The sequence below is a fragment of the Anolis sagrei genome, chromosome 3, assembly GCF_037176765.1.
Source record: "Anolis sagrei isolate rAnoSag1 chromosome 3, rAnoSag1.mat, whole genome shotgun sequence".
Classification (NCBI taxonomy): domain Eukaryota; kingdom Metazoa; phylum Chordata; class Lepidosauria; order Squamata; family Dactyloidae; genus Anolis; species Anolis sagrei.
In genome coordinates, this window is record NC_090023.1 from 167,262,373 (window position 1) to 167,282,325 (window position 19,953).

Genomic DNA, 19,953 nt, shown 5'->3' on the forward strand with positions numbered 1-19,953 from the left:
CGGTGGTGACGACTGCTGAAGGCCCTGTATGGCGAAATGGCATGCCCACGCAGAGATTGTTGTGAAGAGTCCACCAATGGAGCGAGCGCCAGACGGACGCTGGCGGATGCAACATGCGGTACTGACTGGCGGAGAGGGTCGAACATCCTGATGAACCATGCTTGCAGCGGACGGAAGTGCAAAGGGGCAAATGGTGTTACACCATATACCCCAGCATTGACTGAACATGCCTGGAAGCCATATACCCCAGCATTGACTGAACATGCCTAGCCTGCACAGGGGACGAATGATGGATGTGCTGCACAGCTGTTCAGAGGTTGCGAAACCACTCTTCCGGAAGATACGCCTTGCGCTCGATGGAGTTGAGAAGTGCACCGATGAAGCAAATATCCTGTGTCGGTTCAAGGTGGGACTTCTGCACATTGACCATGAGGCTGAGACTCTGCAGTAAAGAGTGTGTGAATTCCAGATGTTGCAGGAGTTGTGAGCGAGAGGCCCCAACGACCAACCAATCATTGATGTAAGGAAACACTGTGAGCCACCGCCATGACGGTAAAGAGCCGAGGTGCAGTACAGATCCCAAAGGGGAGGACTCTGAAAGAATACACCTTGTCATCTATTTTGAAGGACAGACATTTGTGGTGGCGTGGCGCGATGGCTATGTGGAAGTAGGCATCCTTCAAATCTATAGTGGTGCACCACGCACCACAAGGAAGAAGAGGAAAGATGGTCTGGAGAGCCACCATGTGAAACTTGCATGGTCAGATGTATTAGTTAAGACCACATAGATCCAAAATAGGCCTTTGGCCTCCATCCTTCTTAGGGACTAAGAAATAGGTGGAGAAGAAAGCAGAAGAATACTGAGAACGGTGAAGCGGCACAATTGCCCCTTTCTGGAGGAGGGTGCGAACCTCATCCAAAAGGACATCCGAATGCGGCGTAGTTCTTACAAAGCTGAGGCGTGGAGGACTCTCAAACTCAATAGAGTGTCCATGGCAAACCACATCAAGCACTCACCTATTGGTGGTGATAGATTTCCGTGCCTCGTAGAAGCCGGCCAAAAGCGTGCCGAAGCGCACAAGAGTTGGTGGTTGAGTAGAAGGTGGAAGTGAAGGCACCCTGTGAGGAAATGAAGGGGATGGAGAAGGGGAGGGGAGATGTTGCTAAAAACGACGCTTGCCCTTGGGCTGAAACTTCCCCTTACCCTGCTGACGCATTGAAGACTGCGTCTGCTGCTTTGGCGAGCGTGGAGCTCTCTGCTGGGTAGAAGTACGTGAGGAAGACAGATAAGTTCTCCGAGTGGATGAAAAGTACTGCTGGCCTGTGTGAAGCCAAATTTGTTGGCAGCCTGCCTCACTTCTTGGGACTTCTTCAAGTTGGTATCGGTCCCAGGATTGAACGATCATCATCGTGAGCAGGCATGTCCTCTGCCAGCATCCTGCCTTCCTCTGAAAGAGTTAAAGTATGAAGCCACGCATGCCTCCTGATTGATGTGGCTAGTGAAAGCAGCTTTCCTGCCGTGTCGGCAGTGTGCTAAGTAAGCCATGTCCTTGCGGGCTCTAATGAGCACAAGAGCTTCACGATGGTAGACCTCAGCCATCCTCTGTTCAGAGGATGGAAGAAGATCCAGAGAAGACCCAATCTTATTCCACAGAAAGGCATTGTAAGAGGACATGTATGCCCCATAATTTGCCATTCGAGCTGTCAGGCTGGCATTGGCATGGGCCTTCTTTCCCATGGTGTCCAGCTTTTTGCCCTCTTTTCCGGGGGAGTGGGCTGAGTCTTATAAGATTGTTTGCACTTGGCTACCTTTACAACCACAGTGCTAGGCTTGGGCGGCTGCGCTACCTAATCTGCAGACACAAGATTGACACGGTAGTGTGCGTCCCATGCCCTAGAAACCGCTGGCACCGCTGAGGGGGCCTGATCAGAGGTTTTACTAAGTTGGAGCAAGTAAGGGAACGCTGGTAAAGTTGTAGAAGCCAATGGCTGCTGGACCTGCTCATCAGGAGGAAACAGGATCCTCAACAGGCTGGCGTCATTTCGGTGTAGAAAGATTGAGGGCTTTAGACATATGGATCATAAGGGCCAAAAATCCGGAGGCATCTTCTGGAGTTGATGATGCCGCGGTATCCACAGGCTCTGGAGACTTAGCTTCCTGCACTGAGGAGTCTGACTCAGAAGCAGAAGCAATATCATGCTCTGGTTCTGGAGGTATTGTAGCCACATGGTGTTGCTCAACCTGGTGCAATGGCAGCAGGGTAAAAGAGAATGAAGGCAGTAAGGAGGTAGAAGCCTGCGGCTCTTGCCCAGTAGCAAGATAGTAAGGCCTCCCACCAGGAGAATAGCGATCATGCCAATACTCATGGTGGCGAGGTGGAGAAGGAGAGCAGCCATATAGTCCTGGACTGCAGCCACGAGAAGACCAGGAGCATTGTGCTGGTGAAAAGCTCCTAGATCTGGAGCGCCAGCTGCTCCCTGAGCGCGAGGAATGCCGTGAAGGCGACCTGCCGCGCGCTGGGTGCCACTTCTGCCTTGTCTGCCCAGCCTGAATAAGCATGGGCTGCTGGATGCTCAGCTGAGGGCTGGAGAGGCTAAGCGCCGACTCTTCGGCCCCAGTAGATGCAGCCGCAGGAACTGGTGGTTGAAGCATCTGCTGTGGCGTCAGTTGTGGAGGCGAGAGCAAAGCCCTGTCTCCACTTCTGGCCGATGCCGGAAGTATGCGTTGCGCCTGCCCCAGCTGCTCTTGTGGAGGAGTCTGAGGTGACGAAAAAAGCGGCGGCAGCAAAGCCTGCTCCAAAGGACGAGGCTGGATCGGCAGTGAAAGGAGATGCTGCTGTGGTGACGAGGAGTGGCGGCAGGGACGAACGCCAAGGATGCTGCGCATCTTCTCCTTCCTCTTCCCTCCCTTTTTCCCTGGCGAGGGAGTTTTTTTCTCTAGAGCCTCTCTCCTTGGCTGGAGCAGAGGCTCGGTGAGCACTGTCCTGGCCCTGCAAGGGTCCAGGGGGCTCTGACGCTATCCGACGTCCATCAGAGGAAGAAGGCAAGAGAGCCTTCTCACAGAGGAGGGCTTTGAGCTGCCTCTCCCAGCTCTTCCTTGCCTGCGGTGTAAATGCCTTGCAGGCAGAGCAGGACTTTACAGAATGAGTTTCTCCTAAACACAGGAGACACAAAGCATGGCTATCTGAATCAGAAAGCTTCTCCCCACAAGAAGCACATTTCTTAATCACAGTAGAAGCCATAACAAAGTTTAAGGATTAAACAAAGAGTAGTCAACGATACCAGTCCGAAGTCAGGGTTGGAGATAGTACAAAAGTCTGTTAAACTGTCCAAGTCAGTAGGTAAGTTTGTAAATTTCAGAGAGGTTCCTATGAGCTGCTGCTAAGGTGGCTAGAAAAAAGGAACTAGAGCTACAACCCCTCCTCCAGCTTATAAGCCTCATGGGGAATAGGGGCAGGGCGGCAGCCACAAGCCTTCTCGGCTTTTCAGAGGTTTCCAGTGATTGCTGCACAGGTGCATCAACTATCACATGTGCTTATTTCAACAGACATCACAAGGAGAAACAGTAGCTACTGAGGACTATGTTTCTTGGCGTTTATATACCAAGAGCATTAGACTGAGAAGCAGAGAATGTCAAGTCAGGTTCTAAAGACTATATGATTTAGAAGTCTCTAAAAGCTCTGTCAATCATTGCCCTTGGCAGGGACTAATCTAGACTAACTAGTGCAACTGTTTGCTGTATCTCAATTTAACAGGGGATCACCAACAGGAAACAGAGTTCCACACACTGAACAAGTTCGAATTTTGCTGATGCTTGAACAGGTCAATCTTATTTATACATTTGATCTTTGTAGATGACCTCTGAATCCCACTATAGATCTAAAGGTGAAAGGACAAAACTGGAGGGGTGGAGGAGGTTATTTCTTGAGCCCCTGGTGGCGCACTGGGTTAAACCCCTGTGCCGGCAGGATTGAACAGGTCGCAGGTTCGAATCCGGGGAGAGGCGGATGAGCTCCCTCTATCGACTCCAGCTCCTCATGCAGGGACATGAGAGAAGCCTCCCACAAGGATGATAAAAAAAACATCAAATCATCCAGGCGTCCCCTGGGCAAGGTCCTTGCAGACAGCCAATTCTCTCACACCAGAAGCGACCTGCAGTTTCTCAAGTCACTCCTGACATGACAAAAAAAAAAAAAAACCCTTCCAAATCCCACTATAGATCTAAAGATGAAAGGACAAAAATGGAGGGGATGGGGTGAGGAGGTTATTTCTGGAGCTATTAACGGTTATGTCTCCTGCTACACTGGGAATAATGCAACCAAACAAACTGTTGGTGGCTTCCTGCCTCTATCCCCTTTGTATCAAAGTAAGTTTTAGAAGTTCAAATGAGCACCTACTACACCAAAGTATTTTCAAGGTGCCAAAGCAAGGTGCCTCAGTAAGTATCACAGCAATTAAAACAAAACTACCACATTTGCTTTACCAAAGAAAATTATGGCCTATTTCCAAGAAAATTAAAGGTAAAGGTTTCCCCCTCATATTAAGTCTAGTTGTATCTGACTCTGGGGAGTGGTACTCATCTCCATTTCTAAACCGAAGAGCCGGCATTATCTGTAGACACCTCCTAGGTCATGTGGCCAACATGACTGCATGGAGTACCAAGAAAATAGGAATGAACTAATGAAAAAATTGCAATGTGAAAACTGCTATTCCATTTGTAAGACTGGATCAAGAGTGCTTTTCAAGATAGATTGGTAATACCACAGGGCCTTCTATGTATTTGAAATCAAACAAAACAGGCTAGGAAATGATGGTAATGTCATAAGAACACTAATCTGAACTAATTCCAAAGAGTCAAATAGTCCCCAAATATGTTATGTTGACTGATAAACCATTCAGTAGGTGGAACACCCATACTTGAATACTTACAGGTTGTTGGCTGGTGGATATACAAAATTGGGAAGCATCTTGGTTAGAATCTTGTTCCAATCTACTGCTCCTTTTTTAAAGAACATGCACTCTTGGACTTAAAACCACATTATTACCTCAACCTCCTTCCTCTTTTCCTGTACACTTGCTTTTGTCATTATCATTTGCTAAATTCACATAATCTGTACTTCCTGTCTTATTCTGTCATGCTCTTTAACTATGCACACCACTTCCATTAAACTCAACCCAGCCAATGTCAACATATATGGATCCGGAAGGATTCCTGATGGCTCTTGGGGATTTTCCCGCCACCGCGGTTGGTGATCCTGTTGATGCCCTGGTCGCTCTCTGGAATGGGGAGATGACCAGGGCAATAGACACGATCGCTCCAGAACGTCCCCTCTCAAGTAGCCGATCTAAACCGGCCCCTTGGTTTACTGAGGAGCTGGCGGTGTTGAAGCGAAAGAAGAGGGAACTAGAGAGCGTGTGGCGTTCGGATCCGAGCGAGTCAAACCGAACACGGTTTGTGGCCTTTTTAAGGTCATATGCCGCGGCAATAAGAGCCGCTAAGAAAACTTTCTTCACGGCCACTATTGCGTCTGCAAAGAACCGTCCGGCTGAACTGTTCCGAGTTGTCAGAGGCCTTTTAAAACCCACCATTCAGGATGGGTGCCCTGATGACTCGGCTGCTCGCTGTGAAGCTTTTGCTCGGTTCTTTGCAGACAAAGTCGCTTTGATCCGCTCTGGACTGGACGCCGCATTAACGGCAGTCTCTGAGGATGTAACACGAGCATCTGCTTGTCCGATTTTGATGGATTCATTTCAATTGGTTCAAACCGAGGATGTGGACAAGGTGCTTGGAGGGATGAGAGCCACCACATGCATCCTAGACCCCTGCCCATCCTGGCTTCTAAAGGAGGCCAGAGGGGGATTGGCCGAGTGGGTTAAGGTGGTGGTTAATGCCTCCCTTCGGGAAGGCATTTTTCCAGCCAGCTTAAAGCAAGCTGTGATAAAACCGCTGTTGAAGAAGCCATCACTGGACCCCACTCAATTGGTAAACTATCGGCCTGTTTCCAATCTTCCCTTTTTGGGCAAAGTCATGGAACGTGTGGTGGCCTCACAACTCCAGGCATTCTTGGTAGACACGGATTATCTAGATCCGGCACAGTCTGGCTTTAGGCCGGGACATGGTACCGAGACAGCCTTGGTCGCCTTAGTGGATGATCTCCGTCGGGAGCTCGACAGGGGGAGTGTGTCCCTGTTGGTGCTACTCGACCTCTCAGCGGCCTTCGATACCGTCGACCACGGTATCCTTCTGGGACGCCTCGCGGGAATGGGTCTCGGAGGTACTGTTTTGCAGTGGCTCCGGTCATTCCTCGAGGGTCGGTCTCAGAAGGTGTCACTGGGGGACTCCTGCTCTACCCCACAACCTTTGTCTTGTGGGGTTCCTCAGGGTTCAATACTGTCCCCCATGTTGTTTAACATCTACATGAAGCCGCTGGGTGAGATCATCCGGAGTTTCGGAGTGCGGTGTCATCTGTACGCAGATGATGTCCAACTCTGTCACTCCTTCCCACCTGCTACTAAGGAGGCTGTCGAAGTCCTGAACCGGTGCTTGGCCGCTGTGACGGTCTGGATGGGGGCGAACAAATTGAAATTGAATCCAGACAAGACAGAGGTACTCCTGGTCAGTCGCAAGGCCGAACAGGGTATAGGGTTACAGCCTGTGTTAGACGGGGTCGCACTCCCCCTGAAGACACAGGTTCGCAGTTTGGGTGTGATCCTGGACTCATCGCTGAGCCTGGAGCCCCAGGTTTCGGCGGTGACCAGGGGAGCATTCGCACAGTTAGGACTCGTGCGCCAACTGCGACCGTACCTTGGGAAGTCTGACTTGGCCACGGTAGTCCACGCTCTGGTTACATCCCGTCTTGATTACTGCAACGCTCTCTACGTGGGGTTGCCTTTGAAGACGGCCCGGAAGCTCCAACTAGTCCAACGGGCGGCAGCCATGGTATTAACAGGGGCTGGACGCAGGGAGCACACAACTCCTCTGCTGTACCAGCTTCACTGGCTACCGATTAGCTACCGAGCCCAATTCAAAGTGCTGGTTTTGACCTTTAAAGCCCTAAACGGTTCTGGCCCTACATACCTATCCGAACGTATCTCGGCCTATCAGCCCACCAGGACCCTTAGATCTTCAGGAGAAGCCCTTCTCTCTATCCCACCTGCTTCACAGGTGCGGCTCGTGGGAACGAGAGATAGGGCCTTTTCTGTGGTGGCCCCCCGGCTTTGGAATGCCCTCCCTACTGAATTAAGATCAGCCACCTCGCTAATGGCATTTAGGAAAAAACTAAAAACCTGGATGTTTGAGCAAGTCTTCAATTGACCTTCGATGTGATGTTTTATCTGACCATGGATTAGCAATCAAGATAACGAATTGGATGATGATTTTAACTATGAGATGTCCCGATCTGTATTGGTGGCCCAATACTGTGTATGTTTTTTGTATGTATTTTTATTTTAATTTTATATGCTTAAATGAATTGTATATTTCAACATGTTGTAAACCGCAATGAGTCGCCGCACAGGCTGAGATATTAGCGGTATACAAGCATACCAAATAAATAAAATAAATAAATAAATAAATATTCCTTTCTGCCCACCATATCCCAACATTTTTTCTAGAAATGGTCTCACACTGGTTAACTGTAAGTCAATTTTGCACCATAATTTCTTGGGGCTCAATCCACTGAATATATAGAGAGTTCTTCTCCTCCCCTCTATTCCCCCCACCACCACTACCACCAAAAAATCGGCACAAACCAGGAGCAAGAACTCTGATGAGGTGGGAATCACTCACTCCCAATTCCACTGCATTCTTCTACAGCAGTGAATCACTGGATCTTATCCTTATTTTTAAAAATGCAGCAAAGCAGTAATGTTTCCCCTGTTTACCCAAATCCTACAAGGCACCACCAACCACGTCCCAAGCAAGACATTGGAGACGACACCCACCTGCTTCAAGCAGCACAGGGAGAATTCAGCGCGAAGGCTGAAAGCAGCAGTTGACATGGTTTGCTAGATGCTGAACCTAGCTAAGCAACAACAGATGGACACCAGGTTGGAGGGGGGAGAGAAAGAATTTTACTATTCCTATTTCATATCTCTGTAGCCTCGGGACTTTTTGGACACCAGTGGACTTCCTGCGTTGGACATATTTATGGCAATGATCAAGTACCAATAAAAAGTAACAGGTTGCCCATTTTCCTCCCATCATAGGCTGATTGTAATTCTAGCTGTAATGTAACGTAATGAGTGATCAGGATACACCAGGCCAGAACACTATTCTGAATGCTGCCATTTAGGATAATTTCTCATGTTTATCTTTAAACAGTTGGGGCAATGTACATTTGTTTTTAGGGTTGTTATGATTTACCACCTTGTTAAGAGCAGACACAAACAAATAAAAGCTCCTTTCTCCGTTTATAACTGATTTGCAATATTATTTTTTTTACTTGCCCCTTGTTATTTTTCACAACCAGTTTTTCCCATAGGCACTCCAGGTAGCAATGCAAGGTTAATCTCCATTTCCATTTAATCTCCACAACAACTATTTGAAACTAGGTTAGACAAGTGACACAACGGGGCAGGAAAAGGAAGCAGATTTAGATCAGGGAAGACCTAGTTGGATACTCTAACATCCTGTAACACCGGTTTATCACCTCTCTTCATAGTACGCAAGTCCCAAGCAAATGGAATGATATGCCCACTTTACTAATCTTTTTAAAAAATACTTCATAGCCGATGCAATGGAATTATCAAAGTCAATAACAACCTTTCAATTTTTTTGGATCAGGTTGCATCATATCAATCTATACTTGCCTAAGGATAATAGGTTTCCTGTACATAATTTCCATCTGGGCACTCTAGGTCCTTGAAACAGGGAGAAAAATGAGTAGCAAACATATATACTAAAATTATATTACATTTTTAAAGTATTCTAAACATTTTAAATACATTACAAGCTATATGTAGTTTTACTATGAGACTCAAAGTTGCACACTGCAACACAACTAAATTGACAATTACTTACAATGGCACTAAAACTGCTTCCTTTAACATAAATTTCATCAAGGAAATGTACAAACATTATACACAGTCTTACATACGATGAAACAATGAGGAACTAACTCAATGAGTCATAGTACCCTCGCATAACCTTGGTGTGTCCTGGAAACTATAGCGAATCCACACAACATATAGTTTGCTAACTGGAGCACAAGGAGAGTCTTGTTCCCATTTCTAATCAAAAGCATTTCTTCTGTACCATTACAATTAGGCCAATTGCAATAAGCTGCCAGAACCCAAAGAGACAAACCCAGAAGGGGCCTCTTGTTTTTATTTCTTGAATAACAAGGTCAAGGAATTTTATAAAGGAAGCTGCATTGAACAACACTAAAAATGTTTTCCAGTAATTCATGTACTTCAGTAAATTCTGTGCCTTCTGTGGCCACTGAGACAGAAGAACATTTTTGGACACTACACCTCAAGGCATTATTTTGTTTGGGAGTCCATTTTAAGATAAAAAATGTTAGGTCTTCATGGGCGCATAAGTCACACAATGACCACTTGACATACAGTCCAAGAAACCACTTTTCACACTGGGTCGAAGTGTGAAACTATGAATGTTTCTAAGATTTATATGCAAATTGGTATAATTAAATTGATAGTTTATGCTTGCAGATGGAAACAAACTGTAGTTCAACAGTGCTCAACATTTTATTCAACAACAGAACAAGAATGTCTCTCAGGTTATATTTATTTGAATACTGAATTGATAATGGAGAAGTTTCACATCCAGATTCTGCTGGAGAGAATTACAGTGATTGCATCGCAAATAGATATAATCGCCTAAGGGCTGAGAAAGGCGGTATACAAATATAGTAAATAAATAAATAAATAAATAAATAAATAAATAATCTATTTTCCCTTCTAACAAGGTCAAAAATTATGGCTGTCCCTTCATTACAATATATATCCATTACATTACAAAGCATGAGTCCAAAAGATTCATTGTAAAAAATGCAAAGAATGCATTTCACAACCACCAGAATGTAAGACACAGTACACTGTTTTACCTGAGATCTTTCAAGCTATAGAGAACAATACACCAGATACATACTATTTTAGTCGTAGAATTCAAGCTTGTGTGGTATTTTAAAGAAATTAGTCCTATAAAACCATGCTTTCATTGCCTTTTGACAATACTTAAAAAGTTATCAGCTTCTGATATTAGATTCTATGAGAGATTCAAAATATTTACATTAAAAAACCTATTCTTTTAATCAGCAAAATTCCAGTTCTCAGCTTCTTCTTCACTGAAATGTGTGGAATATATGACAGCTCTGTACTGATAATATTTGGTGCTTTACACATGATTGTGCCTACAGTTCCCTAAAATAAGGAATATGAAAATTATTTGCTGGGCATTAAATCACATGCAACAAATAAGACAACTGAACCAACTGCTTCAAGAAAATCCTGTAGAAAATATGCTTAAAAACCTATGTCTGTGGTCTAGTTCATACAAGAGTGAACTCAAGACACCAATATCAGAACAGCAATGGGAGCAATGTTTGTGGTTGTTTTATGGATATAATAGTTTTTTAAAATTATTTTCCAGAACAAACTTTCATTTTTTTCCAATTTTATATTGGATGTAATCCATGTATGTTAAGGAAAAAAGTCTAATGAGATTACATAATCCTTTTTACTTAGGTAGCCAGGGCATAAGTAAAAGTTGTTAGCATTATTTGACTTAAAAAAAAAACATACAAGCTTGAATTTTAATGGCTGAAATAGTAATGAAAAATGTGATTTCTGCACTGAAGCTAAAGAATATTTTCTAAAAGACATCAGGATTATTATTCTCCAAAAACAAAACTGCCAAAACAAAAATGTCTGCTGGAAGGGACATATACATACAAAAATACATGAGCAGCAACAATGGTGTAAAATGATGATTTTGTAGTGATATAACATAATGGATCTAGGAACAGAAGTTATTATTTGTGTGATAACTAATTCTAGGTGTTTCTTGGTGATACAGATACATTACATAATAATCAGCAGAAAGATTTGGAATTTCTCAAGGAATGTCACAGTATATAACACAGGCAGGGATGTGTCAGTTGCCAGAGCGCCCAACTTTTCTGTAACTTCAGGGGTTAGTGTATAGATACATCTAGCATAAGCTGGAAAGTCTCTAACTACTCCAGGATGAGACCACTCTCTTTCTATAACTTCTGCAATCACTTCAGGAAAAGCTAAAGCAAATCACTCCTGCTACGCCTAAGCCTTGATTTCTGGAATCCCTACAGCAGTTCCAGCAGCCACCTGATTGATAGAAGCAAATCTTCTTAAAAATGACAGGTAAACACTCTGTCTCAAATAAATGCACGGAATCATGTCCATCTGAGCACAACACAGGCATGCTGCCACCTTCATGGCCTAAAACAATAGCAAGATCCAATCCCCTAGTGGGAACAGTTTGGATCTGATCCTCTAGTAAATGTACATCAGTCTGCTTTCTATGTATACCCTGAAGGGACCTCCCCTGTCACACAGTCAACCCCGACTCCTCCTCGAAGGATAAAATACTGCATTTGCAATCTATCACAATGCACTGACATTAGTGAATCCTGTTAGCAGTGCAAAGCCTCATGAAAGAAAAAGTATTTTGAAAGAAATCTTCCCAAGAGCTTCCAATTAAATAGCCCTCAAATGGCCAACAGCCGGGGCGGAGAAAGTCTTGTCCTGTTCTGTCAGAGCTGGCGTTGTCTGTAGACACCCCCAAGGTCATGACTGCATGGAGCTCCATTATCTTTCCGCAGAAGTGGTACATTCGCATGTTTTCAAACTGCTAGATTGGCAGAAGCTGGGCCTAACAATCCCACTCCCCGGATTCAAATCGCCAACCTCTTGGTCAGCAAGTTCAGCAGCTTCAGTTCTCGTGTATAATGTCCTTGCTTACTTTAAGTCCTGTAAGACACTGTATTCCAGCAAAATTCTTGCATCGGTACATTTGCATGTCGTTGAGACCAATATTAATTTTAGGAGTAAAAATGGAAGAAAATAAAACAATCTGCACATCATTACTTTGTCTCTAATTAGACCTACTGAACTGATAAGAGATCTGACAAATCAAGTATGAATACGCAGGTTTATAAAGTGTAAACTGCAAAACTGCTCTGTTATCTTTCTATAATTTATGTATAACATTCTTAGAAATAAGCTGCAGAACTTACCAATGCAGGCCACTGAATATGTTTGATCTTTGATCCCTGAGTCTGGCTAGGATCTTTTCTCTTTGCCCAGACCAGCTGGTACTCCACTAGGAAGGCTGCAAAATCTTCATAAACTTTAACCCATTCTCGTTTTTCCCATTCAAGGTCATCAAATTCCACATACACCTGGGGAAATAGATACATTAAAGAAATGTTATTAGTGTTATAAAGGAACTACAGCGTGAGCAGATGTTTGCATTCTTTGATTTTTCCCCAATTATTTCTAAAAAATTAATAATTCCTAGATGTGATCATGTGTCATTACCATTACCAAAGAACAAGAGGAAAATCATATTTCACCCCACTTCCCCTACCATCCCAACCCTTACAAGATACCCTCCTACTGGGAACTTAACTTTCTCAGTGTTCTGGACTATCAACAAAGCTCTCAATTTTGTGTTCATCATCACAAGGAGGAATATGATTCTTATCTGTACCACTGCTAAAAACAACCAGATTAATGAATTCTTGGGAGAGTTGCAGCTTTCAAAAACCTTTTCAGATGACAGAACAATGTGCAGCACAACCCATATATCTGCAGGGGATATGCTCCCATGGATATGTGAAACCATCAATAACAGTGAACCCTATTGATATGATGGACTGCCAAAGAATCATATTAGAGGACCTAGAAAATACTAGCGGGGTAGTAGTTTATTGGCTGTGAGTAAATAAAACCATGGGTACTGGTCCCTGAGATACAGGGGTTGACTATATAATGTACTGCATTAACAACTTGCAAGATTTTGCAGAACACCAGATGAAAGAGTCTTTAGTCACCTCAGACAACATTTTTGTCCATGGACAACATTTTCTACAGCAAAGCTCCTCTATACTGTGGGACAAGTATCCACAGTTTATCCATGTCTGGCAAAATATATCCTCTCTAGACATTTTCTAGGTCCTCAGCGCAACTCCATGCTTGGTCCAGAGGTCCTGTTATCTGTGGTTCTGTGTGTCAATGTGAAGCCCAAGGATGTGGATACGAGGGTCATGCTAGAATTCTTTTCATCTATAGCTGCAGACTACCTACATTACAGAAGAAGCCTAGCCTTCCTCCTACTAGAAAACCGTATCAAGTGATGTCAAAACAAGTAGAACCCAAAGTATTTGCTGTTTTGGCTTATTTACTTACTTGCCTGCCTTTTGCTTCTAGTACCGGATTCAAAGTGGCATATAATGTTTTAAATTTACAATACAAATAAAAAAATGTAATACAAAAGTTAAATCACTATTACACTAAATTTCTATGTAAAAAATGAAAAGTAAAACAGCATTGGATGAGATTTAAAGCATATAAAATAAAAACACTACCATTCCCACCCCTCCAATGAAAGCCTTATCTGTCACAACACACTCAAATCCGAACTTGGGAGCAACTACAAAGAAGGCTTTCTCTTTTGTCCTTACCACATGCTGATGAAATAGGGAGAAGGCCTTCCCCTGCAAGTCTTAAAGAATGTGGGCAGGTTCATATAAGGAGATAACAGGATTTTTTTTCAAATGAGATGCAGACAGTACTCTTGTCATTAGTGTTATTTTTTATGTTTTTATTGTAAAATACCCTACAATAAAAACTCCAAGAGATGTGTATCACAGTTCAAAAGATGGAGAGAAAGATACCTAATGTTTCCAACTGGACAGTGCAACACAGGAATGTTGCTCAGCAGGGAGGACAATAGATTAGGTCCTAGGTACAATTGTCTTTGAAGCAGGAGCTATTAACTCAGAGTAGCATGCAAATCCCTAGGAAAGGAGCAGTTGTCAATGTTAGATTCTAGGTAGCAAAGGTTCTTTATGAGAAGCAGAACACTCTAGGCATTTGGAATCATAACATGGGAATTTTAAGATGGGACCATGGGTTTCTGTTAAAATGAATTGTTCTTACTTTTAATATTTAGATATTAAATTATTGAACGGTCACTCTTGGAGAACAGATGGATATAAAATCGAGCAGGTTCCATGTTTCAAATATCTGGGACTAGTCCTCCACTCTTCTAACTGTAGAAAAGTGCATGGGGACCATATGGCTGAGATTGCGCAAAGGATCTCTATAGCCATCCTAAAATACCTCAAGACAAAAGGAGGCTACTTCATACCTGCAACACAAGCTATCTGAAGCCAAATCAGTAGCAAGACTCCTGTATGGTTCCCAGCTAGGCCCCTTCTCCAATTTCACCCTCTCAAGCTTGTGCAATCAAAATATTTAAGATTGGAACTCCAAGATGTGTCTCCAATGCCATCCTGTGACTAGAAACAGGCTTTATGAGGGTGAAGGCCAGGATGTGGGTGGTCATACTCAATTATTGGCTTAGATTATCCCTTTCTCCCCATGGACTTGCCCCAACAACGTTGTGGGATGACTTCCAGAGCACATGGAAACAGACATCAGTAACCAAAATCTCATCTCTGGGCTTGTCTCCAAGGCTGCTACTCAGCATGGAATATGACCAAGCCAAAGAGCTCATAAAACAATGTATAATAGACACAGAGCACCAATCGGATCTAGCCAGCACCCCATCCTTCATCAGCAATGAAGCCAGTAGATATCTTGCCTCCCCTATGGCATACTTAGCCAATCTAGAAGTACCCAACCAGCAGAGGGCCTTCATCCTGGCACTATGTCAGGCCCCCACATCTACTGTACTTGAGGGTCAATATCAGAAGACCCCCCTACCCAGAGAAACTGTGCCCCTGTGACACATAAAAATAAGAGAACATGTGCTCCTACAGCGTCTGTTTTACAGAGACATTTGTAGTCGTCACATACCACCACTGCATTACAAACACCCAGGAAGCTCAGGACAATTTTATACCACCATGTTATTCTCAGATACCAATGCCATTACAACATATAAAGTCGGCAAGTTCTATACGGCAGTGCTTAAAATTCACCGTGTGATGACTGGTACCACGAGCTAGTATTTTAACTTATTGGAAACTTGCAATTACAATTATAGTTAGTCCTCCCATCCACTAGTCTTTGGACTTGCGTTCAATTGTGCCCCTCCCCCCTTGTGTCCTGTGTTCCCTATGGGCTCTTACCCTTCTCTCTAGATTCTTTTTCACTGTTGTAAACCTTTGTTCAGTTGCAGTCCCTTGTCGGTGCAGTCTCAAAAGATTTTATTATTTTATCTTAGCTTATATCTTAACTTTAGTCAATAACATGGTTATTTTAATATACACATGCTTAATGTTGTTTTAAATGTCATACTTTTTAAAACTCACTTTTTAAAAGCTGTATTTTAATGCCTAAATGTATGTTTTATTCATGTCCCGCTGGTTCTTTTAATGCTGGTTATTGACTAAAATAAAAATGTCCTATTGTGTTCTGAAGTATTGGACTGTTTTTCTTGCACTGTTTTTCACTTAAAAAGAAAGGCAGATTAATTGTACCCCTTCTTCCAACAAGATGCTGTTTTTCTTTCTGACAACAGAAATGAGGCAACTGAACAGAGGAAATGCTTACATTTCTAATTGTAAGAACAGAATTGAATACTTTTAATGCAGATCAGGACCCTGCTGTCAATATCCTGGCCAATGTTCAGATCTTCCTTTATCCCCACCATTCCCTAAATGGGGGGATTTATTTACATATGTATTTTCCTTTTAATAAGAGTTCTACATAGCACTTCTCCTCCATGCATATCAAACATATGTTCACATGTCAAACACATGTGCACATACAGGTTGAAGGAGAAAAGCCATAAGCAGCAAAACAAGTCTAACAGAAAGAAGAAAAGACACCTGCAAAGATATGTCTTCTCCCTGTCATTCATTGGGCAAATGGAAGCAGAGTCAACTGCAGAAAGGAGCACACAATTAGAACTAGAAAGGCCACAAGTGTTAGCAGCCAAGTCCAATTAGTGTCCAACTATGATAACATTGAGATACCAAAGCTTTTTCTCTCTCCCTACCCCACAAGATTCAGCCATAGCCCTGTATACCGCTGACAAGAGGCATCAACATTCCACTTAAGTACTGCTACCTACAACCTCATCACACTAGCGTTTTAAAGAATAGGTAAAGTGTGTGCATCTGCTTTCAATCCTGTAGCTGGGTTTTCGGGAGGCGGCTTTGAAATTCTCAGCCAAAGGGGTTCTGGACCTCAAACTACAAACCCCAAAATTCTGCAGGAGGCAGATACAGGATTAAAAGTAGGTGTACACTTTACCTACCATTTAAACCACTAGTATCATGAGGTTGTTAGACTTTCCATGTTATTAAGACTCAAAGAATGCTTGGATCATTATGGGGGAAATTCCAAGGATTTAAGGACAGGTTGCTTACCTATAACTGAAATTCTCTAAGTGATCATCTGCAAACTCACAAAAATAGGTTTACAAGGCCTATGCAGTGCATTGTTCAGAACCTTCTAGAGGTATTATGTATTTTATTATAACCACACCATATCAGCAAACTTCCCACTTAAACCCTCATGGGACCCTACAAAATTACCAACCACAGGAGGAGGGAGTGTCATGCTGTAAAGAGAAGCATAACCTTCCCAAAGGCGGTCTCCTCTTGAAATCTCACATCTAATCTGTAGTGTGAAACAAAAAGACAAAAGCTGAAGCCAAAATCACTGCTCTACAGACATCATGTAGAGACCCACACCCCTCCCCTACAGGAAAGCTGCTGATGCAGTCATAACCCTAGTTGAATGACCTCAGCTGTACCTGAGGTAGCTTCAGCACCAAATTAAAGGCAAGATGAATAGCAGCAGCAATCAATTTTGTGAGTGTTTGAGGCAAGTCTGGCAAATCCTTGTTATGAGAAGAGTAAGACAGGAAAAGCTTCTGGGACTGTCTAAACTCAGCTGTCTGGACCACAAAAAAGGCAAGGGTGTGGCAAATATCTAAGCATTGAAGAGACTGCTCCAAATCAGTGGTAAGTATTGTGAGTTATAATTACTGGAGCCCTAATCATCACTGAATGGAAAATGAACTAGCATAATTGATTTCATGGTTCATATAGAGCTTTAAAGAACTCCATTTCATTTGTCATTTCACAACCTTGCTTAGTTTCTTTACATCCCACAGTACTACTCCAATTGATTCTACTCATCTCTCCATAATATGTGCCTTCAGCATTCAAGAGTTTGAAGTGTCACAGGTAAACCATGACCCCAAACAGTTTCTAAGTCAGTAACAATAACAACGGTTGATGATTCCACAGCTTTAGTCTGAGAAACACTGAGTAATTCTATGAGCTATGCTATAGTGGCAATTTCATTTTCTACAGTATCAATTAAGATTTACGGTAACAAATATTGCAGTACAATTCATGTACATCACATAATGGAAAAACAATATTTAGTGCTACAAACATGTAGAATCACAGAATCATAGAATCAAAGAGTTGGAAGAGACCTCATGGGCCATCCAGTCCAACCCCCTGCCAAGAAGCAGGAATATTGCATTCAAATCACCCCTGACAGATGGCCATCCAACCTCTGTTTAAAGCCTCCAAAGAAGGAGCCTCCACCACACTCCGGGCAGAGTTTCACTTCACAACCCCCTGCCAAGAAGCAGGAATATTGCATTCAAATCACCCCTGACAGATGGCCATCCAACCTCTGTTTAAAGCCTCCAAAGAAGGAGCCTCCACCACACTCCGGGCAGAGAGTTTCACTACTGAACGGCTCTCACAGTTAGGAAGTTCTTCCTCATGTTCAGATGGAATCTCCTCTCTTGTAGTTTGAAACCATTGTTCCGCCTCCTAGTCTCCAGGGAAGCAGAAAACAAGCTTGCTTCCTCTCACATATTTATACATGGCCATCATATCTCCTCTCAGCCTTCTATTCTTCAGGCTAAACATGCCCAGCTCCTTAAGCTACTCCTCATAAGGCTTGTTCTCCAGACCCTTGATCATTTTAGTCGCACTCCTCTGGACACATTCCAGCTTGTCAATATCTCTCTTCAATTGTGGTGCCCAGAATTGGACACAATATTCCAGGTGTGGTCTAACCAAAGCAGAATAGAGAGGTAGCATTACTTCCCTAGATCTAGACACCATGCTCCTATTGATGCAGGCCAAAATCTCATTGGCTTTTTTTGCCACCACATGACATTGTTGGCTCATGCTTAATTTGTTGTCCACGAGGACTCCAAGATCTTTTTCACACGTACTGCTCTCAAGTCAGGCGTCCCCCATTCTGTGTCTTTGCATTTCAGTTTTTTTTTTGCCTAAGTGGAGTATCTTGCATTTGTCCCTGTTGAACTTCATTTTGTTAGTTTTGGCCCATCTCTCTAATCTGTCAAGATCATTTTGAATCCTGCTCCTGTCCTCTGGAGTATTGGCTATCCCTCCCAATTTGGTGTCGTCTGCAAACTTGATGATCCTGCCTTCTAGCCCTTCATCTAAGTCATTAATAAAGATGTTGAACAGGACCGGGCCCAGGATGGAACCCTGCGGCACTCCACTCGTCACTTCTTTCCAAGATGAAGAGGAAGCATTAGTGAGCACCCTCTGGGTTCGTCCATTTTACCAATTACAGATCCACCTTACCGTAGTTTTGCCTAGCCCACATTGGACTAGTTTGTTTGCCAGAAGGTCGTGGGGGACCTTGTCGAAGGCCTTACTGAAATCCAGGTACGCTACATCCACGGCATTCCCCGCATCTACCCAGCTTGTAACTCTTTCGAAAAAAGAGATCAGATTAGTCTGGCATGACTTGTTTTTGATAAATCCATGTTGACTATTAGCGATGACCGCATTTGTTTCTAAGTGTTTTCAGACCACTTCCTTAATAATCTATTCCAGAATTTTGCCTGGTATCGACGTGAGGCTGACCGGATGGTAGTTGTTTGGGTCATCCTTTTTTCCCTTCTTGAAGATTGGGACCACATTGGCCCTCCCCAATCTGCTGGAACTTCTCCCATTCTCCAAGAACTCTCAAAGATGATTGCCAATGGTTCCGAAATGACTTCCGCTAGTTCCTTCAATACTCTTGGGTGTAGTTGATCTAGCCCTGGGGACTTGAACTCATTTAGAGTGGCCAGGTATTCCTGGATGACTTGTTTCCCAATTTGGGGTTGGATGTCCTCTAATCCCTCATCCACTCCATCTTGCTGAGGTTGAAGACGACTTTCTTTTTGTGAGAAGACCGAGGCACATAGAAGCATGATGGTTTGAAGCCTGAACAATCCTCTCACTCCCATGCCGCCAAGAGAAAGAATAAACTAAAATGTAGTTTTACTTCAAGGTATTTCTAACACACCCTTGCAATTGAACCAGATATTGCTTCAATACCCTGAAAACCAGCAGTGAGCTGCTGAACTTGCTTACTGAAAGTTGGCAGTTTGAATCCGGGAAGCGGGGTGAGCTCCCGCTGTTAGCCCTAGTAACTGCCAACCTAGCAGTTCGAAAACATGCAAATATGAGTAGATCAATAGGTACTCAGACTGGAAGGTAATGACGCTCCATGCAGTCATGCTGGCTGTAGGTGTCTACAGACAATGCTGGCTCTTCGGCTTTGAAATGGAGATGAGCACCAACCCCCAGTCGGACATGACTAGATTTAATGTCAGGGGGAAACCTTTACCATTACCTTGAAAACCAAATGGTGATCTGATTACTGTTGTACAAAACCAACCATAATGGAAGGGGAAAACATCCCTTCTCACATAGCCTCATGTTTGAGCTAGTTCACTGGATCTAATTTGAAAAAACTACA

At 43.5% G+C, this 19,953-nt stretch overlaps 1 protein-coding gene across 2 annotated transcripts in view; it reads right to left on the reverse strand.

Moving 5' to 3' along the window:
* The window catches only part of JMJD1C (jumonji domain containing 1C), a 214,613-nt gene that overhangs the window by 135,165 nt on the left and 59,495 nt on the right, over positions 1-19,953 (reverse strand). For both annotated transcript variants that reach the window (XM_060768929.2, XM_060768928.2), the window contains exon 2: positions 12,237-12,401. Coding sequence is in view for 1 of the 2 variants with exons in the window: in XM_060768928.2 (XP_060624911.2) it covers positions 12,237-12,401 (165 nt within the window). In the remaining variant the exon portion in view is untranslated. The remainder of the gene's footprint in view (positions 1-12,236; positions 12,402-19,953) is intronic.